At 45.0% G+C, this 25,616-nt stretch overlaps 1 protein-coding gene, 2 long non-coding RNA genes and 1 pseudogene across 4 annotated transcripts in view; 3 read left to right on the forward strand and 1 right to left on the reverse strand.

Moving 5' to 3' along the window:
- The first annotated feature begins 1,515 nt into the window (after positions 1-1,515).
- On the forward strand, positions 1,516-6,585 carry LOC144286825 (uncharacterized). Its single transcript, XR_013354766.1, has 2 exons — positions 1,516-1,628; positions 6,374-6,585. It is a non-coding gene; the product is annotated as an uncharacterized LOC144286825 (long non-coding RNA).
- Positions 6,586-8,284: 1,699 nt separating this feature from the next.
- Positions 8,285-25,616, forward strand: part of ERN1 (endoplasmic reticulum to nucleus signaling 1) — a 78,260-nt gene continuing 60,928 nt past the window's right edge. The window contains exon 1 of one of the 2 annotated variants that reach the window (XM_077853790.1): positions 8,285-8,478. In XM_077853790.1, coding sequence (XP_077709916.1) covers positions 8,425-8,478 — 54 coding nt within the window. In that variant the 5' untranslated portion in view covers positions 8,285-8,424. The remainder of the gene's footprint in view (positions 8,479-25,616) is intronic. The other variant, XM_077853792.1, reaches the window with a different exon arrangement.
- On the forward strand, positions 8,677-25,542 carry LOC144286827 (uncharacterized). The gene is made up of 2 exons (XR_013354767.1): positions 8,677-9,612; positions 24,787-25,542. It is a non-coding gene; the product is annotated as an uncharacterized LOC144286827 (long non-coding RNA).
- On the reverse strand, positions 12,623-12,720 carry LOC144287294 (U6 spliceosomal RNA; annotated as a pseudogene).

A 25,616-nucleotide genomic window follows, 5' to 3' on the forward strand; every position in this document is an offset into this window, starting at 1 on the left:
AACTAAGGGACCAGGAGCAGGAGTGGTGGGGAGTCCTAACTCAGAACAGTAGGAAGACCCAGATGTTATACAGAGGAGCTAAGACCCGAGGCCCTAGGGGGAGAGTCAAGGAGGGTACTGAATCTGGGAGGGCCTGAGGTGAATGTGGAACAGGGCTCCTGGGAAGTGAGAGGGACACCAGCATGTAGGGATGAAAGATGGAGAAGACCAAGAACACTGTCTAGAACAGTCATCTAGCCAGCATTGTGACTTGCTCGTATGGTTGCCATCGGTGTATATGTGTGGAGGGAGGTGATGTGTGGAAGCTGAAAGGGACCCAAATCATCCCATTGTGTGATTTCCCTCAACTTTCCTCTTCTCTACCTCAACATAACACAACCCTTGAGACCCTTCTCTCTGGTCTCAGAAGATGTGGCCTCTCATTCACTTTCTTTTTCAAGAAACACTTTAAGAGTCCCCCTTCCATGCTTGATCCTGTTCTGGGATCGGGCAATATGAATGTCGAGCAAACAGTCCCTATCTTCAATTAGTCCACCGGGTAGTTGAGGGTGAAAAGAAAACCCCTACATTTTCTGCACTTCATGTCCCTCTTTAAACCTCCTTCAACCAGTCTTCTTCAGAGTACAGGTGTAGGTGAGGAAGAGAAAAGGAGAAAGAGGGATGCCTGGGTGGCTCCGCAGTTGAGTGTCTGCCTTTGGCTCAGGGAGTGATCCTGGATTTCTAGGATCAAGTCTCACATTGGGCTCCTTGTGGGGAACCTGCTTCTCCCTATGTCTGCCTCTGCGTGTCTCTCATTAATAAATAAATATTAAAAAAGAAAGAAAACTACTGAAGGTTGGCCGTGGGCCAGGTGTGGTCATTTGCATTGCTGATTTAGTCCTCCTAGAAATGCTGAGCCAGCATTTTAATCAGGGTTTATTGGTTTGGAGTGAGGAACCCAACTTAAACTAGCTGAGGTAAATGGGGGAAGGTCTGGTTAAATAGGGGAGGTGGGGCTGGGCAGGCCAATCCCAAGCCAACTCCAATTAGAATGTAAGCTTGTCCGGGGCACCTTGACTGCATCTGTGCTTTTCTCGTCAACTTCTTTCTTTTCTATTGGCTTTCTACTGGATGGGCCTCATACCTCCGGCTTGGCCACTAGAAAGGCAATGAGTTTCTTTTCATGCCTCTAGTTGGAGTCAGAATGGGTAGAAGCCTACTCATGGGTCACGTGAAGGTGGCCAGATGGGTGGCTGTTTTGCTTAACTAATACTGCATATCCAAACCACTCCATAAGTCAGGAATGAAAACATCAGCCATGGTTATTATCTCTTACAAATTGTGTGAGTTAACTAGGCTCAGCTGGGAAATTCCTCCATTTTACGTGGTGTTCGCTGAAGACACCTAGGCGCTTGACTGGGCTGGAACATCCAAGGTGGCTCACCCAGATGGCAGACAGCAGGAGTTGGCCCCCCGCACTGGGAGCTCAGCTGGAGCTGTTAATTAGAGCAACTCCATTCCTCCATGTGGCCTGTGTGTGGCTTGGGCTGCTCCCAACATAGCAACCACATTCCAAGAAGGAGTGTCCCCAAAGTGAGGATTCTAAGAGGAAGGAAATGGAAGCTGCCAGGCCTCTTAAACCGGAGCTGGTAAGTAAGTCCCTGAATGTCACCTCTGGTCAAGACCAGTCACAGAGCCAGTTGGGATCCAAAGGAGGAGAAACAACTCTTTAAATTTAAAGTTTTTATTTTCTTACTTATTTTTTAAGATTTTACTTTTAAGTACTCTCTACACCCAATATGAGGCTGGAATTCACAATCCTGAGATCAAGAGTTGCATGTTCTACCGACTGAGCCAGCCAGGTGCCCTGAAACAGCTCTATCTTTTGATGTGAAAAGCAGCATGTGCATATGGGGGGAAGGGGCAGAGAGTGTTGTTTAGGGGACCATCTTTGAAAATTAGCTACCACAATAGAGTGACCTGATAGGCCCAGCCTGGTAGGTGCCCACTAGGAGACAGTCAACAGGTCTGTACACCACCTAGCATATCAGCTCCTCTTGCAAGACTGGCCCCGATTCTTGTTCGCTTGCTCCCTCTGCCATCCTAGCAGTGAGAAGAGCCCCTTGAACATGGCTAATGTTTGATGAACTATTCCTTCTTCTCCATCTTATGCATGTAATTGCACCAGTCAAATGCTTTCCATTCTGCCCTGGCAAGGTCTCTTGTGTCTAACTTGTTCCCACTTCCTTTTCTTGCTCTAATTAAGACCAAAGTGAGCCTTGTTAACAATGCCCTAATAGTCTCTCAAATGCCTATCTTTTCCCCTGACTCTCCCCTGAAACCCAGCTTCAGTCCTGACACTGTTTCCTAGTGGACAAAGCCCAGCCGGACATCGGCACCCCACTGGCCCATCCTGCCTGCCTTTCCCCCCACATTGCCCACTGCTCTCCTGTGTGGAAGCCAAGCACAAGCTCACTGAGGAGTCAGCTTGGGCTCCCATGAAGCCACACGGTGTCATCTCTTCCTCATGCCTTTGTTCTGACCTCCTCTTCCCTTGCCAAATCCGCGAGGACTCAGCACAGGAACCACTTCTTCCATGAAGCCCCCCTGCTCCTGCTCTATCCATCCGACTCCCTTCCTTCCACCGATCCATTGCTCTCTTGAACACCATAGCTCTGTTTCTGAGTTACTCCTGCTTTCTCAAACTCTTCACAGTCAGCCTTTCATGGTGCTCATCTCTGTGCATGTCTTAACACTTTTGCCAACCTGCAAACTCCATCATAGTCCCCTCGTGGCACCAATCCTTTGTGCTCAGAAGCCCTTGGCCATATTTGTTAAAAGAATGAATGAATGAGTAGTCATCAACCGTGTGGAAGTCAGAGATGAAGTCATCTGCAAAAGGAAGCTGACTAGATTATAACTAAGATTGCCTTCTGCTCTGAAATCTGGTAATGTCTGTGAATGAGATCTAGGGAGAAAGGAGAGAGAGTAGGTAAGGTCTACCTATTAAGCTGTGCGAAACAGAGTCTGGAGGGAGGAAAATGAGCCAGAAAATGGTAATATCCAGAGAGGGAAAGTTCATAAAGGAGAACTGTTAACACATCTGAAGAGAGGCCCAGGGAAAAGTAGATGAAGCATGGCCATCGGGATTTCACAAGAGGAAGAATGTTTATGAGCTGCCTGAAGGAAGTTCCAGAGAGTTCTGTGGAAATAAGCCAGACCCCAGGGGAGTAGGAGGGACTGGCCAGTGAGGAAGTGGAGGCATTTTGAGAGGACAGCCATTTTCACACTAGTGCTGCATTGACCTTTTGAGAATATTAATATATGATGAACGGTGATCCTGTGGGTGCTTCCCCATGGTGGCACACGGACTCAGTACAACCGTGTGAGATCCGACAGCTCACAGGCAAGTGAACAGATAATCAGTCAGGATTAGACTGAATTCTCTCACAGAGCAGAATTCCCAGGAGGAAGCTCACTCTTCTCTCCCAGATGGCTGCTCTCTTATTCACATTCCTTTGCACAAGCCCCAGAGGAGGCCAGGAGGCTTACGTGTTCTTTGAGGCGATGCCCCTCATCCTCACATATTTGGATGAATTTCTGGTTGTTATCAGTACTCCAGGGAAATGCCAAGCTGGGCTGCTAACTATATTTACAGGTCACATAAGGGCACCTTGTCATGATGCTGTGGGACGAGCAAGGATAATAAGCACCTAATGGGGGACCATGTTATAGCATCTGGGGTGGACCAGACAAACTCAGGCAAACTCTGACGTCATGCAGGTAGCTGGGTCCTAAGCCAGGTCATGCCTCTTGCTAGCTGCACGTTACCCCACCAGATAGTTAACCCTTTAACATTTCCACGTGCCATTTGTAAGACGGGGTGAACAACACCTACCCCTGGAACTACCATGCAGGTACCATGAGGTGATCCCACAAAGCATGTACCTGCGCGTTTCCAAACAATAGCAAACAGCCAGTAATTCACTAGTGATAATAAGAAACGTTCCCAGGGACGCCTGGGTGGCTCGCTGGTTGAGCAACTGGCTCAGGTCATGATCCTGGGGTCCTGGGATCGAGTCCCACATAGGCTCCCTACGAGGAGCCTGCTTCTCCCTCTGCCTGTGTCTCTGCCTCTCTCTGTGTGTCTCTCATGAATAAATAAAATCTTTTAAAAAAAAGAGAAAAAGTTCCCCTTTGTGATACAAGAAAGCACTCAGTGAGCTGGCTTCTGTGGTAAAGAGAAGTTCTTCAGACTAGTGTCACAGTCTTTTCAAATCCAGTCATCCTGGAACAGGAAGAACCAGAGTTCTGTTTACCTAAAAGCAACTGCCCACAGTGACAAGGGCTTTACTTAAATTTCCCTCAAATGGCAGGACACGAAGGAGATAAAAATTTCACTTGCTACCAGAGACTCTTGCCTCATTGTTTTTACTTATTCTGGAACTACCCGACCCACGCTGAAAGTTCAAGTCCGCTTGTAAGTGGCAGCAGCAGCAGCAGCAAGATCACAAAAAAAAAAAAAAAAAAAAAAAAAAAAAAAAGTCAACTTATTCTAATAAAGACGCTGTTCCTTTGAGACGTTCCTGGAACTGCCAACCATGGCCTTTCTTTGTGGTTTTACCATTTTTTCCTTTCAAGAATCCTTCAAGAGAAAGACAAATATGATTTCACTCATATGTGGAATTTAAGAAACAAAACTGATGAACATAGGGGAAGGGAAGGAAAAATAAAACAAGACGAAAACAGAGGGAGACAAATCATGAGAGACTCTTAACTCTAGGAAACAAACTGAGGGTTGCTGGAGGGGAGGTTGGGGGGAATGGGGTAACTGGGTGATGGGCATTAATGAGGGCGTGTGATGGAATGAGCACTGGGTGTTACATGCAACTGATGAATCACTGAATTCTACTTCTGAAAATAATAATACACTATCTGTTAAATTGATTTTTAAAAAAGATTTTATTTATTTATTCATGAGAGACACAGAGAGAGAGGCAGAGACTTAGGCAAAGGGAGAAGCAGGCTCTCTGCAGGGGAGCCTGATGTGGGACTCAATGCCAGGACCCCAGGATCACGCCCTGGGCCAAAGGCAGACACTCAACCATTGAGCCACCCAAATGTCCCAATTAAATTGATTTTAAATTACAAAGAAGATTCCTACAAAGGCAGGTACCCTCTCATTAAATAGCTATCTGCAAATCAACCTCATAATCATTTTTAAATGAAATCTTGAAGGGTTTCAAACAGAAAAGAGGCACAAGCCCTTTAAAGCCTGAGTCATAATTTATTCCAGCAGAGGGCGACATTTGTTAAAATAAACAAAAGGGATTAGCAGCCACAGGAATTAACACCGGACACCAGGAGAGAGCTGGGGCCCAGGATCTTGGCTTCCCTCAGTCACCTGCAGAAACTGGAAAGCACACAGGCTCTGGAGTCCACCCCTGGAGATGCTGAATCAGTGAGGGATGAGGGCACCAAAAGGTGTTGGAAATCTGTTTTGTTCTGTTTTCTTAAGATTTTATTTGACAGAGAGGGAGGGAGAAAGAACACAAGCAAGGGAAGCTGCAGGCAGAGGGAGAAGCAGGCCTCCCACAGCCCAACGTGGAAATCGATCCCAGGACCCCAGGATCAGGACTCTGCCCAACCAACTGAGCCACCCAGGCACCCAGAAATCTGTTTTTAAAACATTCTCCAAGTTTGGGAACCACTGGTTTAGAGAGAAGTGAAAATAAGATTTGGCAAACTCACTTTCTCCCAACCCCCCAGCTCCTCAGACACATCCAGGTCCTGCTGCAGTCCTTGTCAAATCTGATACACATATTCTTCTTGCCTTGGTGAAAAAAGAGGGCTTATCTTTACACAAAGACCATGACCTTTGCCTTGTTGAGTGCATACTATTTAATGCAACTTCCAGAAAGGTCACTTACTGCACATTTTCAGGTCTTTTGTTTGGGCAGATCCACTTCAAAGGCACCAACAAAATATTTCCATTTCTATTTGTATTTATCAGTGATGCCAGCTGTTGCTTTATCATAAGCAAAAAGCTGTTAAAATAGTACTTAACTTATGGCAGTGCTGCCATAAGTAAAACCAGAGCTTATCATATGAGTGTTAATCAAGTGGAGAAGCACATAAAACATGGGAACCGACTAAGTGTAAAAACAATCTAACTGTGCATAAGAAAGTCTGAGAACCTATAATCATGTTAAGACCATCAGTTAAGGCCTGATTTGGTCCAACTGAGTACAAGATACAAAATATACCTACCTGGCCTAGACTCCTTGGAACAGGTTTTTTTTTTTTTTTTTTTTTTTTTTCATCAGATCTTTAAAACCGATCTATGAGTCAGATGAGTTAGATTCCCTTTGTGTTTTATCTACTATGTTTACAGGGTCACAATGACATTTTGAATTGTCAAAAGGCTGCCAGAGTTCCAGCACAGAAAGTTCCCCTCCTAGACTTACTCTGAGAAAAAGCAACAGAGAAGGGATGTGAAAGCAGCATTTTCCAGTCAAGCTCCTTTTTTAACTCAAACGTGGTCTTGCAGATCTTGTTGTCAGCTTGCAAGCTGGACAGGTAATCATTAAAGAGCTCCTTCCAGTTTCTGTGTTGTAGGCTCCTCCCTGGACACCTGGCTACAGGGCTCCCTGGAGCCTCTGCTTCCACACATCTGTCAGTCCCAAGCCTTTCCACATTGAAATATGCAGATAACACTTTTCAAAATGTGCCTGCCACTTTCACAGTTGCCAAGATTCATTCTTAGAAATTGGTGTTGGATTCTCCAGCATTGGTACAGATTAATCCCTTGACTTCCATCCAGGCATTGGAGGCTGGGAATAGGGAATTCTGTTTATCAGATTTTGACTTCCAACGAGTATTTGTCTTATACCTGAATAGGATTGATCCACAGTGCACACGGACCAGACATTTGGTCAGTCTCCTGCTAGTTCTTTGCTATTTTCTCTAGCATTGCCCACACCTTTCCCCCAAACCCTGAAAAATCTTAGGCAGTCATGTGAGCAAGTCAGAAAAAATTAGAGAAATTGCTCTCCCCTTTTTCTTTTTCTCCAAGGATATGTAAATGTTATGCTTTGAATCTTAGGTTTTCTTGTTACAAGCAATGTCTTCTCTCCCCACTTCCATTCAAGTTGAGAGCAGCATGGGACCCAGTGACCAAATGGGTGCCAGACGTTTAAATTCAGGTTAATAGTCCATAATCCTCAAATAGATCCTGTATGAGTCCTCAATCCACTCCCTCCAATGAATTGTGGCACATGTCATTTCTAGTGCCACAATGTCACATCTATTAAATGCCACTTAAACACAATACAAACGGGCCGAATTGGTTTCCTTCTTTGCTTATAATTTTTGGAGAATGACTTGTCTGTAGTTTATTCCAGAGGGAATAGATGGCTGTTGGACATGAGTTGAGGGGAATTCCTGAGGGCAAAGGGCAGAAAGGGGCCTTCGGGCTAGCTGAGGCACAGCTGGAGGACCCCAGAGCTGCGGATCTCAGCGCATGGGCTGAAGTGTGTTTGCTGGACTCCCTGCCAGCTCCCGATCCCGGCTCCGGAGGTCGCCCACGATTCCACCACGACGGAAAGACGCGGGCTCTGGACAGCCGGCACCGCCCGTCTCCTGGCCTTTCCCCTGATTCCTACATAGCGGGTTTCTGGGCGGGGCTGGTGGGACAGCCTGGGGCCAGGGTGCACCGCGTGGCGGGACTGCCCGCCTCCCTCAGCCTTCGGCAAAGCTCCCTGCCTCACTCGTTCAGCGCCCCAGACTCGGGACACCCAGGCCTGCTCCTTCTCCCCAGTGGCGGAGGCCGGGCCGCGTACGCTCCGCGGGCAGGAGGCCTGCCCCGCTGCGGCCCCGCCCCTCCGCCGCGGCCCCGCCCCGCCCCGCCCCTCCGCCGCGGCCCCGCCCCGCCCCTCCGCCGCGGCCCCGCCTCTCCACCGCGGCCCCGCCCCTCCGCCGCGGCCCGGCCCCGCCCCCTCCGCTGCATTCCCGCCGCGGCCCCGCCCCCTCCGCCGCAGCCCCGCCCTCCGGTCCGGCCCCGCCCTCCGGTCCGGCCCCGCCCCTCCGCCGCGGCCCCGCCCCCGGACGGCCCCGCCCCCTCCGCTGCATCCCCGCCGCGGCCCCGCCCCGGCGGCACAGCCCCGCCCCCGGCTCCGCCTTCAGGCCCGGCTCCCGCCCAGTTTCGGGGCCGCCTCTAGGTCAGCCCCGCCCCCGGCCCCGCCCCGACCGGAAGAAGCGCCGGCACCCGGCGCTTATAGGGCTGGGCATGGGGGTGCCGCCACCGCCTAGTCAGCTCTGCGTCCGCTGAAGTCCTGCCGCCGCGGCGCTGTCGTCGCGGCGCCCCCGCCCCGTCCTCAGCCCGCCCGCCCGCACCGCCCCCCGCAGCCGGCCGGCCGGGCCGGGAGCCAGGCCCAAGTCCTCGCCATGCCGGCCCGGCTGCTGCTGGCGCTGCTGGCGCTGCTGCTGCCCGGCCCCGGGGTGAGTGACCGGAGGAGCGCGGGGTGGGGGACCGCGCGGGGACTGGGGTCCAGCCGGGAGCTCGGGGGCGGTGGCGGCCCGAGGCCCCGCGCGCCCCAGCCGAGGCTCGGGCGGGGAGCGAGCCCCTCCGGGCCGGCCTGGCCGCCGCGCACGCCTCCCGAGGGGCCTCGCCGGCCAGCGCGGCTGTCACGGGCTGCGTCTCCCGCGGCCCCGGGCGCTCCCGCACAACTTCGGGGCCTCTGGAAGGCCCGGGGCGCTTGGGAGGCCGCCCCACCTGCCGGACCCTTCCCGCAGGTGGGCGCGGGCACTGCCTGGCGTGGCGCCGGGGCAAGGACGGAAAAGGGCCCCTGTAATCGGGGGGAAGGGAATGTCTTGCGTTTATAATCCTTGTTTGAACTTTTGAAAATGCGAGAACTTTGGGAAACGAATGCAGCTGGGAGCGGGCCAGCGTTTTTACCTGCGAGGTTGGTTCTGCTTACCTGCCTTGCAGGTTTCTAAGGACTCGGAGGCAAGGGGCTTCCTTTTGTGCACCACGACTTCGCTAAGCAAGTTAAGCTGTGGGAATTACGCTCCTTTTAAGATCCCATGTGGGACAGCGGTGGAGCCGCTTCAAAACTTGAAATGAAAGACGGTCTCCTCTTGTAGAGCTCTGTGGAGCCGTCTGGAAACCTCTTTTCATCTTTTCCTGGAGAGAAGCGCCTGGATTACATTGATTTAACTATTTAAGGCCTCTACTCAGCCTGTGGATATGGGCTCCGTGTCTCGGGAGGACATTTTGTGGACAGAGTTGCCTCTTTTCCTTCTAGTTGAAAGAACCTAAATTAGTGGTTTTTAAAAAACGCATTGTTCAGGATGTGGGTATGGTACATCGGTTCAGGTTCTGTTTAATGACTTCCACACTGTACCCTTTAATATGGTATATCGTGTACCCGGTGTGTCCAGGTGGAGAACTGACACGTGTGTACCTGAGTACCACACTGTGAAGTCTTCGGAGGTTATGCACTTTTGGTAAATAATAGTCCATGCTCTCGGAGTAACAAGAATTTGGAAACAGATGAAGATATAAGATCACCTTTTTCAAATTTAGGATGGGGGTTAGAGAAAGACTTGTACACACTTCACAGTAAAACTCATGTAAGTTAAGTTTTTCTTTTTTTAAAGATTTTATTTATTTGAGAAAGAAGGAAATATGGGGGGGGGCCGCTATGAGGGAGAAGTAGACTCCCCGCTGAGCACAGAGCCCCACAGGGTTTCATCCCAGGACCCTGGGATCATAACCTGAGCACAAGGCAGATGCTAAACCAACTGAGCCACTCAGGCACCCCAAGTTTTATCTCTAATTAAAAAAAATTCCACTTTCATAACTAGGGTCACACTTTGAACTTGAACACTTCGCTTCACCTTGGATTGGTTAACTGTTGCTTGGCAGCTGTTCATAAATAAGAATATAAACAGAAGGACCAAACAAATGTTATGGAAATTGATCATTTTGTATCAGGGCCTAAGTATATATATGGTCTTCGCCACATTTTTCCGTGGGTTGTTCTTTCACAGGATTCTAGTATTTTAGTTATTGAGTAACTTAGAGCCAAAAATAACTATTTAGCTTTATTTGGGACTATAGTTTCAGTTTGTGTAAATATTTCCAAATTGTATTTAGAAATCCAAACTTCTCAAAGTTCATAGTAAAATATTCCAAACCCTTATCAAAAAATTACATTTTCACGTAACTGCTTTGTAAGTAAAATGTTAGAATTTCACTCTTAGAATTATCTACCAGCAAAAATTTTGATCCTCAAACATAGAACTATTATATTCTAAGTGGAATCCATTGCGGAGTTTGCAGTTAAACTAGGCAGCAGTGATGTCCTGCAGAACATATTGGGTATAAAATTGGACAAACCTGAGTTCAAACCGGTCGCTTGCTAGCTGTGCCCTCAGACAAGTTATTTTACTTCTCAGAGAGTCTGTTTTCTGTTATGTGAAGTGAGGATCACTAGCACATGTGAAAGCACCTTGCATATCATAGGTAGTAAATATAAACCCCATCCCTGTTTTTTTTACTGTCCATTTAAAAAAAAATTATACTGTGCCTCAGCAAGAAATTTTTCAATGCTTTTTTAAGTTTTAAATCTATTTTAAGTAATTTCTATACCCAATATGGAGCTTGAACTCATGACCCTGAGACCAAGAGTCACATGCTCTTCTGACTGAGCCAGCCAGGTGCCCCAGTGCTGTTTCTTTTTGATTGATGAAATAACTAGTGCGTTGGAAGCAATACTGTGATTTTCTTTCAAGAGTGTGTGTCTGATTGAGCCAGACATTGACTCATCATAGGCTGAGACTCTAGGCTATCATATCCAAAATGCAGTAACATCAGTGTTACTAACTTCAGGCTGTCTCTTGTTAATCCAAATTGTGCTTATTTAGAGTCTTTTCCCTCCTTCCTAGACCTGGATCTTGTACCTAACGTTGGTGTGCGTTACATCATCGCTGTCACAGTCCTTACTTAATGGTGTTTATGTGCCATTTCTGCCAAGTACCAGAGAGATCTGTAGTACGTGAGGCAAAATACTTTCTTCAACTATAATATATACAGTTTCTTTTAATAACCAGTGTTTCAGTTTTAGAGGAGAATAAACAATGTCACCAAGAACTGAGGACCATGTATATATAAAAACACACTGAGGATACCATCTGGGATGCAAGTCTTAACTAGGAATGTCCTTGCTTATCATTTGCTCTGATAGTTATCACCTGCATGAATTATCCTAGTAGGAGTTATCAAGTATTTATGCTGACGCCGTGAGGAGAATGTTTCCTCAAGCTCAGATCAGGGCTGCTCATCATGAAATTGGACTGTAGTTGTGCACGTGTGTGTTTTTTGTTTCATTAACCTGCCTGCCAGTTGGGCTTTCCACAGTAGTTTAGCTTCTCAGAGCACAAGAGAAAATGTGTATGAGAGTTCCTCTTGAGAGAGTTCAATAGTAGACTGTATTCCTAAATGTAAAACCAGTGAGCTACGTAAAGATTTCTTGCCTGGACAGAGTAGCGCCGCCTGCGTGGTCCTGGAGTAAACCCGTTCTTTGCCTGCTTCAGATTTTGACTCCGTTTTTCAGATTGAGGAATCTTTGGATAATGATTTCATTTTCGCTGGAAACCTCTCTGGTTTGGGGATCCAAAGTAATCTTTAGGTTCAATATTGTCTATGTTTTATAATGGTCAAATGGTCTCCCTAAAGAGATGATATAGACGAGAAAAATGTAATGTATCATTTTAATGGATTCCGTTTTTATTATGCACAAATAACTAGGGGCCTGTAACCTAGCAATATGATTAGAGTGTGATGCTGGCTTAAAAAAAATAGGGACAGTGAATCATAGTTTGTGAATAATAAACATGCTGGTTGGCTGTATTTCCCAGGGGTTGGGGATTTTTTTTTTTCTTTTCTATCTCTATCTTTACCTATATACCCGGTTTGGTTTCGGACTTGTCTGCCTCAGAGCAACACAGTCTTAGTGATATTCAAATCAGTGCAACAGACCAGATTGGGAAAAGTAGAATTTTTAAAAGTAATCATAAACTCCCTGCTTCCATTCTTTTTTTTTTTTATTTATTTTTAGTCTCTACATCTCTTTTTTTTTTTTTTTTTTTTTAAGTTAGCTCTATGCCCAGAGTGGGGCTTGAACTCACGACCCTGAGATCAAGAGTCACATGCAATATCTATTGACTGAGCCAGCCAGGCGCCCCTCTACATCACTTCTGATTATCATGTGATCTTTGTTCACACAAAGCAAATACAACAGTGTAAAAATATGTGTTCTACATTTATGTTTAGTTTCACAGAAGTTTTCTATAACTGTTAGGAAATTTTCTGAGTATGTTATTGCATTTGTCACTAGCACCTTATTAAATCATCCCTTGCCAAAAGCATTTGAGCCTTCTGTGCCCAGCTTGAGGTTGGCAACTATAGTCATACTGACCAGGATTGATATGGTAATAAACATGCTTTGCCTAGTGACCACCTTTCTGAGGTCCTATGGGTTGTTTCCAGTTTTCCCATTATTATAAGGAAAGGTTGTTTCCCTTTCTTTAAATCTTTAGTGTGTGTGTTGCTTTCTGTGGTAACATGGGAAGATTTTTTTAAAGTATGGAATGCTTCACATATTTGTTTGTCATCCTTGCACAGGGGCCACACTAAAATCATTCCAATTTTAGTGTATGTGCTGCTGAAGTGAGCACAACATGGGAAATTTTTAAAAAATCCCTCAAAGTAATCATATTTTTAATAGAAATGTAAAAAATCATAAATAAGTCTAAATTAACCAAACCTATAATCATAGTATCCAAGCATTACCTATGCTAACATTTTAAAGAGCTTTATTGACCTATAATTCACATATCCTACAGTTCACCTATTTAAAGTGTATAATTCAGTGGTTTTTAGTATATTTACAGAACTGTGCAACCATCACCATAGTCAATTTTATAATATTTTCATCATTTCCAAAAGAAACTTTACCCATTAGCTGTCACTTCCTATTTCCCACTCACTTCCCAGCCCCTGGCAACCAGGAATCGACTTTCTATAGATTTGTCCTGGACATTTCATAAAAACAGAATCATACTGCATATGTCTTTTGTAACTGGCTTCTTTCACTAAGCATAATGTTTTCAAGGTTTATCCATGTTGTATTGATGTTCTTTTTTTATTGCTGAATATTCAATTATATGGATATACCACGTTGTGTTTGTCCATTCTTAAGTTGATGGACATGGGGGTTGTTTCCCCCTTTTGGCTATTATGAATAATGCTGCTATGAACATTTATGTCCAGATTTTTTTAATGGCCATGTATTTTCATTTTTCTTGGGTATATACCTAGGCGTGAGATTTCTGGGTCATGTAACTATATTTAACCTTTTAAGGAATTGGCAAACGATTTACCAAAGCACCTGTGCTAATTGACATTCCCACCTGCAGTGTAAGAAGGTTCTAATTTTTCTACATCCTCACCAACACTTGATATTCTCTTTTTGACTGTAGTCAGCCTAGTGGGTGTGAAGTGGTAACTCATTATGGTTTTGATTTGCATTTCCTGGACGGCTGATCTAATATCTTGATATATATCCTTCTAGACATTTTCTTCTGTGCACATACTTGCATAGATATTTTTTTTTCTGGAGCATATCCTAGATCTTTCTGTGTCAATAAATTTAATTCTGCAACATTATACTCACTGCTGTATATTACTTCTCTGAATGGATATACTATGTTTTGTTTTGTTTTTTTTTTGGATCAACCAACCAACTTTGAGGCTGTTTTTAATTTTCATTACTATAAACAGTATGATGGGGTGCCTGGTGGCTCAGTTAAGCATCTGACTTGGGCTCAGGTCATGATCTTGGGGTCCTAGGACCGAGCCCCGTGTCAGCTCCCATTCACTGGGGATTCCACTTCTCCCTCTCCCTCTGTTCCTCCCCCTGCTCCTCATTCTCTCTCTCTCTCTCTCTCTCAAATAAAATCTTTTTTAAATCCCCGAAAAGCAATGTGATAAGCCCTCTTGTTGCTAAGTATATCTTAACTACCTAATTATTTCCTTGGAATAAATTCTCAGAACCAGAATTTGCTAATCTTATTTACTCTTGCCCTCTTCCCCAGACTCCAAGCAACATTGGAGGTTTTTAAAAGCACAAAACTACCCTTTAAATTGGTTTTATAGTAATCATTTTAAAGTAACCTGTTTTCTTTTAGCAGTGTGGATTTTAGGTCAAAGGAAAATGGAATGTTTAGATTTTGTTTTGTTTATATGCTGTAGATGTAAATAACCACAGCAGTCTCTTGATGACACCTTATATACCTAAAAGCTGCTGAGAAATGTTTTATTCTGATTTGTTAAGTAACTTGTTTGCAGAGTCCTTTGGTCTGCAGTGGTTTCAGATCAGCTTTCTAGCAGATGTGGCTCCCATGAACACCCTGAAATACCTCGGGATAATTCTGCGAGTTTGGTTTTGAGGGTAGCCAACCCTTTGCAGACGAGATTCTTTCTGTAGTTTGTCATGAGGCCATTTAAACTTCTGCCTCAAGCCTCTTAATAAATCAGGAGTTGGTGCATTGAATGTCCCTGGTGGAGGCCATAGTTCTTAAACCTATAGCTTGTCCATACAGCTGTGTTTCCTGGGAAGATTGCGGTACTATTTGATGATGGAGTAATGCCTTTAGTGGTGTTTTGTCTTTTCACAAATGTACCTAAACTTAATTCATTGCAAGAGAATGTTATGTCTTTCCAAATAATCGCCCCCTCGGGGGTCAGGGTTCGTGTCATACAAATCAGTTCAAAAACTTTTTTTTAAATTTTCCAGTATTTCATTTAGGAATTTACTTAACCGTTTTAGTCATTCAACTTTAAAACAAGGAACTCCAAAAAAGCAAACATATACTCTTTTTTGTTGTTGTTATTTTAAAAAGATTTATTTATTTATTAGAGAGAGAGAGAGAGAGAGAGACAGGCAGAGACACAGGCAGAGGGAGAAGCAGGCTCCATGCAGGAAGCCCAACGTGGGACTCGATCCCGTGTCTCCAGGATCACACCCCAGGCTGCAGGCGGTGCTAAACCGCTGCGCCATTGGGGCTGCCCCAAACATATACTCTTAAGCCAATGATCCTTACACAGTTGAAAACCTTTCCCAATTCCTTCTGGTGTTTGCTTGAATATAACTTCTACATGGTTCATGCTGAAATTTTAGTCAAAACTGTTCATCAGCTTGATTGCATAATTTATTGAGGACACTTGGATTTGATTTTGCTTGTTTTTAAAAACCAACTAAACATTTTCTATCACTTAGGGGATTCAAAAAGTATATTCTTTGAAGGGGATTTCCAGAAAACTCCAGAAGTATTGTGAGCAGTGGGAGCATATATGAGTAAATGGATAGTCCCTCAAGATAACTAGAGTCAGAGAAGGAGTTTTGTTGATCTAGCCCGATGGGTCTCAGTATTTTCCCCACCCCAAGTAAGGAATAGGATGATGTGCATCCATCAGTAACAGTGGGAGCTGATTAGAACCTTGGAGGGTGATATTTGGGGCCTATACCATGCCCTCCCCTCCCAAGTTGAACAATAGTTGCTCTGCTGTGTTCCCCAGAGCAGACAGATGAGGAAACTGAGGCCACAGAGGGCTGGTGACCTGTCCAAGGTCATACTTTGGTGGTGGAACTGAACTTTGAATCTAATCCTTCTGTTTCCCTTTGAAGAGCAGCTCCTACAGTGCTTATTTATGTTCTGGTGGGTTTGTTAGAACCCATCAGTTTACCCCAGTCACACTTTGAGCGGGTGACCGACCATATTGCAAGGAGAGATTGGCTTTACAGAGGATAGGGGAGAGAAGTAGACTTTCTTGGAAGCTCAGGAACATGCTCAGATAATGCTCTTGTTCCTCCCTTGAAAGTCATGGCCTCTAACCCTTTTATTCCAGTAGTAGAAAGATGCAGCTTTGAGCTAGAAACACTGCTTTCATCTGAGAGACTCTGTCAGCGAGAAAAACCATTTTCAACTCTGGAGTTAAGTCCAGTGATCGTGGGTAGAGTGGAGATTCAGAGGCCCTTCAAACAGGGTCATAGTTTAAGCTCATCTCTTTGCTTGTGTCTAATAATATCCAAGCAGGTGCATGTTTTTCGGTAAGATCTCGCCCAGAAATGTTTCTGAACTAGCAAAACTGAAAGTTCATGTCTTAGAAGGCTTTAACCAGAATTGCTCTTCCATGGTGCAGTCAGTCTTTGGTATTAAATCCTGAAAAGAGATAACCCTCTAGTCATCAGGTTGGGCCTGGGTTGTTCACATTTGCAGAGGCCCTTACCTCTCCAGCAGTTCTGGCACCAGGAAGTGGGTCTGTGGTGACAGGAGAGAGAGTGGCCTTGGCCTTGGACCACAATGGAGGGACGAAGATTAGGTTAGATGAGTCTCAGGAGAATGTAATGAGGGAGAGAGGGGGCTACCAGGAAGTGGGGGGCGGGGGAAGAGGGCTGTCACTTCTCTTGCTGGTTTGCCCTGGAAGGCAGGGACCCTGTCTTGCTTATCTGTATCCTCTGTGGCTTTCAGCATGGTGAGTTGGCCATACCCACTGTAGTGAGCACTCAGCAGATAATGATTGAATATTCCTTTTTGAAGCTGTTTAAGACCAATGAAACAAGGAGCTGTTTTATCATCAGGCATATGGGTTATGAATTTTTGTAGGGGGAGAGAAGGGGGATGGAAGATGTTGCTGTATCCTTTAATGGGATCTCATCAGTAGTGTTCTACAGAGTGAGGGAGGCTTCCAGGATACTTGATTGGGTGGGCATGAACCATAGTGTGTGAGATCCTCTTGATGGGCTCCTCACATCAGTAATGAGATTAATTTTTCCATTGCCAAACCCTGTATGATAAATGGTTTGTGATTATTCCAAGTCAGTTTCATTTTTCACTCAGCATGATGTTTCATTGTTAAAAAATGAACCTTGATCTAGGGCTGTCCTCTTATGTATTAAACATGATTTCCCTAGTTAGTAGACTAATTTATAATTATAATTCAAAATCACCCCTTTCTCCAGTGGATTATTTCCCCCCCTCTACTTCAGATGAGGGAGTAATTGTTTGTCTAGGCTGCAGAAGTGTTTGTCATGGAAACCAAATTTTTTCATACATTTTCTGAACAAATGGTGCTGTCAGAATTCCTAGAACCTGATATTGTCATTGATCTTCAGTTGGGTCATAGGAGTTCGTTGACCAAACTGAGTCAGATCTCTTTTCTCAAAGGAAATAGCCCATCAGGCCTGAGGGGCCTCTAGGAGTGAGAGAAACACCTGTCTGCAGGGCCACAGCTGCAGCTAGGAATGTGTTACTGGAGGCAGTGCCTCTCAGCCCAGGCTGAATTAGTCACCTAGAGTCACCTGGGGAGCTCTTTAAAAACCCTCTGTTGGGGTGCCACCTAAAGTGACTGAAGTCAGAATCTCAAGGAATGGAGCCTAGCTTTTTCTTCTCTCTCTCTCTCTCTCTCTCTCTTCCTCTCTCCCTCCCTCTTTCTTTCCTCCCTTCCCTCCTCCCTCCTCCAATCTATAATACATACTCAATTTCTGATGTAGTGTTAAAGTAATTCATCAGTTGTGTTTACCACCCAGTACTTATTATATCATGTGCCCTCCTTAATGCCCATTACCTAATTACCCCATCCCCCTCCAATGTTCCCTCCAGCAACCCTCTATAGTTAAGGCTCTCTCATGGTTTTTCTCCCTCTCTGATGACTTCCCATTCAGTTCTTTCTCCCTTACTCTATGATCCTCTGTGCTATTTCTTATATTCCATATATGAGTGAAACCATGTAAGTGTCTTTATCTGATTGACTTATTTCGCTCAGCATAATACTGTCCAGTTCCATCCATGACCATATAAATGGTTAAGTATTCATCCTTTCTAATGGCTGAGTAGTATTCTGTTGTTTGTGTGTATATACACACACACCCCACCCACATCTTTATCCATTCATCTGTCGACGGACATCTTGGCTCCTTCTGCAGTTTGGCTGTTGTGGATGTTGCTGCTATGAACGTTGGGGTGCAGGTACCCCTTTGTTTCACTATATTTGTATCTTTGGGGTAAATTCCTAGTAGTGCAATTGTTGGGTTGTAGGGTAGCTCTCAAGGAACCTCCATACTATTTTCCAGAGTGGCTGTACCAGCTTGCGTTCCCACGAACAGTGTAATGCAAAGGGTTCTCCTTTCTCCATGTCCTCGCCAACATTTGTTGTTTCCTGTCTTAATTTTACCCGTTCTGATTGGCGTGAGGTGGTATCTCATTGTGGTTTTAATTTGTATTTTCCTGATGCCAAATGCTGTGGAGCATTTTTTCATATGTCTGTTGGCCATTTGTATGTCTAATTTGGAGAAATGTCTGTTCATGTCTTCTGCCCATTTCTTAACTAGACATCTGGGACTTGAAAAAAAGTTTTTCAAGCCCCAGGGGACTCTAATGTGCTGTCAGGTAATTCCTGTACCTTAATCCTGGACAAGCAAATGTATCTCCATGTGCCTTGTCACATCAGAACACTGGACCAGACTGGAGACAGATTTGGCTCATTTTGTAGAGAAATTGGGATTGATATGTCCTGCTAGTTAGTGGCAGAACTAGTAATGGACAAGCTGGCATTGTACTTTTTCCAATATATTGTAGTACCCAACTTTTGAAGAACTGGTAATTCCAGAGAGAGATTTTTTTTCCTCTGAGTACTAACTACTGAAATTGCTTTTTAAGAAATCAGCTTTAACTTATAAACTGGCTTTGTATTAAATACACTTAGTCAATGAATTATAAGATATTTAGAATTGTTTAAAGTTCTACTTCATGCTTATCTAGTATTTTTGCCTTCTCCATATATTAAGAGGCCTAAGGAATCCGAACAATACTGGCTTCTAGGTTCCTTCACAGTACTTTCTCTGGATTTTAAGAGAACCTGCTAGGGCAGCCCCGGTGGCTCAGCGGTTTAGCGCTGCCTTCAGCCCAGGGCCTGATCCTGGAGACCTGGGATCGAGTCCCACGTCAGGCTTCCTGCAGGGAGCCTGCTTCTCCCTGTGTTCTGCGCCTCTCTCTCTCTCTCTCTCGTGAATAAATAAAATCTTTAAAAATAAATAAATAAAAATAACCTACTGGAGCCACAGTGAAGCAGCTAAGAGGAGTGGGTGTTGGAAGAAACTTGTGAAAGGAGTGGGTTCAATAAAGTACAAGAATGAAGCATATAAACAAAAAGGAACTTTCTTATCAGGGTGAGAATGTGGGTTGGAAGCAAACTGGGAGGGTATGGTTTGTGATACCTGCTTTCCCCTTCTCCTGGGAGGGCTGGGTATCTGGATTATTCATCAGCCCGCAGGAATTTTGCATCAGGTACGTTGAAGGGCCTGATTGTAGAATGCATGCAGGAGCTGGTGAGCCTGGTGTCTCAGCAACTGGACTGGCCTTGGTTGTTACCCTAGGAATTCAAATGGGTAGTTTAGAAACAAGCGGACCTCGCTTCTGAGTGTCACGTAGACTGGGCTTGACCAAATCTAAAGCCTGGCTGGATCAATGGTGACAAATGTCAGTAGGATTGGGAGGTCACTCTTTGATGACAGTGTCTACATGGGGCTGAGCATCTGACCTAACAGTTGGGTAAACTTCGGGATGAGGCTGTGTTTTCTGACCAAAAATCCCAGTTCTGTTCTCCTCAGGTAGTCGGATATGTGTAGCTTGTCATTTTAGCTCTTTTGAGATGTAGTTTGTAGGCACAGTCTTCTGTTTTCATGTGTGTTTTAACCCATACGATACACATCGTATTTTTTTCAATGAGTGGGAAGTGGGAGGTGAGGGTTTGGGTGCTTGCCAGCTAGGAGACTTTGGGCAGATGAGTTATTTCCTTTCTCTTTCTTCCTCTGTAAAATAAGGTATGAAACTAGAAAATCTAGGCCGGCCTTTTCCTAAATGTCTTTCCAAATTGGGAACACCATTTAGGTTAAAATGACCAGTCCCCCTGACACTGTACAGCTTCACATCCATTCTTACCTGAGTTGTCAAAGATAGGAAGGCTGCTTTGCTTTGGGCCTCCCAGCTTCCCTAGCTCCCAGATGTAGTAGATTCCATCAATTAATTCATTCACCTGTTTTATAGGATATATATTATAGGCCAACACGTTTGAGGTGCTGGGGGCACATTAATGAATAAAACAAGGGCATGTGCCCTCAGGAAACTTCTACTTTTTTTTTTTTTTTAAACATTTATTGAGCATTTACCACATGCTAGTGCTATGCAGAGATCCAGACTCCAAACTCTCATGGAGCTTTTTTTTTTTTTATGATAGTCACAGAGAGAGAGAGAGAGAGAGAGAGAGAGAGAGAGAGAGGCAGAGACAGAAGCAGGCTCCATGCACCGGGAGCCCGACGTGGGATTCGATCCCGGGTCTCCAGGATCGCGCCCTGGGCCAAAGGCAGGCACCAAACCGCTGCGCCACCCAGGGATCCCAGGAAACTTCTACTTAGTGGACAGAGTAAAGCCATAATAGCATGATAAATGCATAAATATGTTTGTGAGAAAGTGATAAAATTCTATGGAAAGAAAGAAAACCTAGAGCAGAGCGAGCAAGGGAGATGAGGGCCTGGGAGTTGCCACAACAATGGGCTGTGGGTTTTTTTTTTTTTTTTTTTAAGATTTTTTTTTTTTATTCATGGGAGACACACAGACCTACGCAGAGGGAGAAGCAGGTTTCTTGTGGGGAGCCTGATGCGGAACTCGATCCCAGGACCCTGGCTTGGATCATGACCTGAGCCAAAGCCAGACGCTCAACCACTGAGTCACCCAGGAACCCCTGTGGTTTCATTTGCTGTGGTTTCATTTGGTGTCTCTCACTATCCTGTAGTGCCCAGCCAGAGTGTGGGTCCTTCGCTAATCACTGTCCTCTCCTAGACAAGAGCCCTTCCCCTACTCTGAGTGGCATCATATCACACAGTGTTGGGGTTAATATATAGATTTATGCCTTAGTTTATTTCTCATCTCCTCTTCTGAAGGACTGGTATTGATAACTCACATATGTTTGAAAGCACTGAGCAAATATGAGGTATTGAGTGTAACTGTTGCCAATTTAATGACAAGAATAAGTTTAAAAATCTGTCAAGGAAATCTCAGAAACCTCTGCAATTCAGGGAACAGAGCCAGCAATTCTTTGATTTTTGTGATGGTTCTGGTCCCAAATATACATGTGGTATGTATATGTTTTTTACACACAAGATTAAACCATTTTTTTTCCCCATTGTAGAAGTATCTATAAGCTCTCCAGATAAATTTAAATACTTCAAGAAAGATGTAAAGCCAGGTTCAGGGAATCTCTGACTTCAAAGGCACCACCTTTCTCTGAGCAATACAGTGACCTTATCCTATAATTGTGTTAGGGTTCATTTTCCACTTGCTGTGGTCTGGTTTTGCAAAGCAGAAAACGGTTTCCTTTATGCATAGAGATTAAGAACAAGTTTATCTGTAGTTCTGCCACTCAGCTGACTGGGAACCAAACCACAGTTGCTTCGAAAACCAATCCCAAAGTCCTCTTGATCTGTTAGTTCAGTACTTGGAAATCTTAGGGCTTTTGGGGCCTGGGTAAAGTTCAATCACTTATCTGATTTGTGGTTTGGAGAAGACTGAGATCTCCCTTTCAGTTTAGGAGGTGGTTGGTTTTAGTATCTACAGCAAGAATGTGCGCATAGGAGTCACCCACTTCCTCCCACATAACATTAGTCGATTTCTATTGGTATTTCTTTTCCCCACCCTGAACCTTAAGTGAATCAGATTATTACTAATTTCCAATGTTGAAATATTTTAAGATAAGTGGAGACAGTGGGATGTTGAAAGACCAGGATTGGGAATGACTCTGCTTAAAAGCATCAAGACTTCTAAACTCTCTCAAATTCTTATGTGGGTTTTGGGCATGTTTTGATTGGTTGGGGCTAGAAGAATCTGCGGTAAAGCCTGAGGAGGGATGAAGGCCTGGTAAATCATGGATCATCCCATTTCTGAGCTAACAGGCAGATTCAACCCCGCCGTCTTTGTAGAATTGGAAACTGGTGCCCAGAGAGATTTAATGACTTGCCCAGAGCCCGCCCTTTATCACATACCCTTTATCCCATCCCTTTTCCTTTCAGTTTTGTTCAGCCAAAAGCATATGTTGAGCATGTCCCAGGCTCTTGAGGATACCTGAGGAAATTTGGGGTTTTTAACTTGGGGTTTTGAGAGCATGATTAACAGACTTTGGAGTTACACGAATGCAGGCTAGCCTGCAGGAGGAGAAGAAGGCCTGAGCAGGGAAGTAGGGGTTCAGAGTTGTAGGGAATTGGTCCAGGCGGGGCCTAGGCACACCGCCAGGTCTGCTGCCAGGAGGCATGCATGTGGACCCTGCCATCTTTTCCCTTGTGTTGTACTACTTTTCTGCCAGATGGTAAACTCCTTGAAGGCAGGAGTGTTATAGGCCTTGGAGCTCCAGTGCCTTATGTATGACACGACCCCTCTTTCTTTATAGCTGTGGGATAAGAGAGAGTCCAGCCTGGGGGTGGGGTTGAAATGAGTGAACTAGCCGGTATATGAGGCCCGGAAGAATCCAACAGGAAGAAGTGTGAAACAGGGAGTGCCTGGAAGAGATTGATAAATACTTCATATCCTTGCCAACTTGCCTGAGTAATCTGTGATTGTGAGCCGGTGACTTACCATTTTATAAGGTTAGTACCAAGTTTTTTGCCTGCAGTACAGAAATGGCCCTGGAACGGAGAGCAGGTACTGGGGAGATGGAACACCCAGAAGTTTAAAAAGACTTCAGAGGGAGCTTTCTGATCCCACGCATGGTGGCTGGCCAGAGAGATCCCTCAGGTGAGGGGCCTCATAACACAAGAGCCCTTGTTCTGGGGTTCGTTCTGTAGCCATATTTCACCACAACAGTGATTTATTAAACGTGCCCATGAAGTTTTGGTGTGTTATGCTCATACTCAGCTGTGAAACAGCTAAGAAACATAGTCTAACGTTAGTAAAAGTTAAAGCACCAGAGAAGACTCACCTGTGGTGTGAACACAGATTGTGTTTGGCATATCAAATATTTCACCTTAGGGGAGGGATTCCCCCCCCTTCCCCCCCGCCCCAAGATGTGCTTTACACCCATCACAATAGCCCACTCTCCTTTCTGTAAGCTGCAAGGGTAACAAATAAGCATGTGAAGAAGGTTCTGATTCTGTGGCCCACTCTGCATGAATGCACGCTTGGGCTTCTGTCTGCTTCCCCATTCTCCCTCTGCTTTCTCCAGCAGCTTGGGCCAACAGATCTTCAAACACAGTAAATTATCTGTAGTCCCAGGATCTTTGTAGAGACTGTTTCCTCTGTCCAGGCAATTCCTCCCTTCCTTCCCCTGCTTCCTATAGATCTTAATTCAAATGTCACTCTTTAAGGATAACCTCTTTTTTTTTTTTTTTCAGGTTTTATTTATTCATGAGAGACACAGAAAGAGGCAGAGACATAGGCAGAGGGAGAAGCAGGCTCCCTGCAGGGAGCCTGATGCAGGACTTGATCCTAGGACCCTGGGATCACAACCTGAGCCAAAGGCAGATGTTCAATCACTGAGCCACCCAGGGGTCCCTAGGAGAACCTTTGACACTGTGAGCCTGTGCACCCCCATCATGGGACCAGAGCAGCTTCTCCTAGGCTCTCAGGGTTCCCTGTATGTCTTTTTCATAGTACTCACTGCAGTTTGTCATTCTGTTTGCATGATTATTTGACTACTCTGGTCCCTTATTAGTCTATAAACTCCACTGGGGCAGGAATAGATCTGTTATTAGATCCTATTGCCTCATGTAGTTCTTAATGAGTTGTCATAATAATAACTGGCACTTACATGGTGCTCACTGTATACTAGGCACTGTTGTAAGAACTTTACATGTACTCACTCATTTAAACCTCCTAACAATGCTTTGAAGTAGATATTATTACCGTCCCCATCTTGTGGGTGAGAAAACTGAGGCGCAGTGAGCTAAGCGACTGCCCGGGATGGTTTGGCTCCAGAGTCTGCCCCTCTAGCAGCCACAGGGTACTGGCAGGCACTACAATGAAGCATAACAAATGGAAGTTGGACTATCAAGCATCATCAGAGAATGGGGGGTACCGTATGAATGAGTTTCCAGATAATTCACATTCAGTCCCTGAACTTGAAATGTACAGTTTGATGAAAACCTCTTCAGTAGTTCTATTCTTCCTGCTTAAACACCACCAAACAAACATATTTTAACCTTTTCATAATTATTTAGATTGTCAGCACCAGCCACTGTCTACTTGCTGTCTGCCCATGAGGGTAAATAGGGAGCAGTTGAGGCTAGAGAAAGAGTAGATAATCAGGTTTTTGAGTGTGTTTACTTTCTGATGGCATCTTTGGCTACCACCAATTTCTTTAATATAACGATCTTCCCTAATATTTACATAACTCTTGTCTTTGACATTCTTAACATTTATTTTGGTTTCTTAGCATTTAAAGAGATGTTGCCGAGGTGCCTGGGTGACTCAGTCCGTTAAGCGTCTGCTTTCAACTCAGGTCATGATCCCAGGGTCCTGGGATCAAGCCCAGCATCCCATCCGGCTCCTTGCTCAGCAGGGAGCCTGCTGCTTCTCCCTCTGCCTGCTTGCCGTTCCCTCTGCTTATTATGCTCACTCTGTCAAACAAATAAATAAAATCTTAAAAAAAAATTAGTTGCTGTTTCTCAGTTTTCTTTTTTTTTTTTTTTTGTTTCTCAGTTTTCAAAAGAGAAAACAGAGTTGGGAGCTTAGCCGCCTTGCCCCACAATGCGGATGCCCTCTCAGCCACTTTTCTGACCTGGAGAAATCAGCAGTAAGATAGGATGACCTCCAGATGAGGCAGAAGCCTGACCAGTATGAGGACTTTAAGAAGACAGGTCCCTGGGAAAATGGAGCCTGCTGGCAGCCGAGTGGACCACCATCCTCCCATCCCTGTGCCAGAGGGTCATTTGTCCTTTGTCTGGAGGGGAGTTCTCTTCTCCTTGGTGTCTGGAAGGGCTTCTTCCTTGACCCTAAAGGCTTGGTAACTCCCCATTGGTAATGCCTTGCTGCTTCTGTTCTCTGCCTACCCCTCAGGAAGCTGGAGAAAGCAGCCTTGTGGCACCTGGGCCAGTCCCCTTGCTTCGCCTATTTCTCAGCACTCAGATTTCATACCACAACTCTGTAGACTTGGTTGTGCCAACACAGTCTTCCAAGTAGTCTCTTTTGCATTCCTAGCTCTGTCCAGATGTGTGAGAATTGCAGAGGGAGGTGTACACTTGCCTCTCCAGGAAGCCTAGAACATAGAAACCTGTGCTGCAATTCTGGAAATCTGGTGGCATAAGATTTTTTTTTCCACATGAAAAAGTCAATATTCAGATCTGCATTTCCTTCCTTTTTTGTGAGCCTCACATTCCTGCTAAGTGCAGCACTCATGGCTTACTATGTGAAGCTCGTCAGTATGTTTGGTCATTAAAATGGTTCTCGCTGTTCAAAGGAGTTGTCCTGTGCTAATCAGTAATGTGTGTTTCCTTGGCACTGGCATTAAAAGAATGACTCGTTTCATCAAA

Source organism: Canis aureus, chromosome 16 (assembly GCF_053574225.1).
Source record: "Canis aureus isolate CA01 chromosome 16, VMU_Caureus_v.1.0, whole genome shotgun sequence".
NCBI classification, from domain to species: domain Eukaryota; kingdom Metazoa; phylum Chordata; class Mammalia; order Carnivora; family Canidae; genus Canis; species Canis aureus.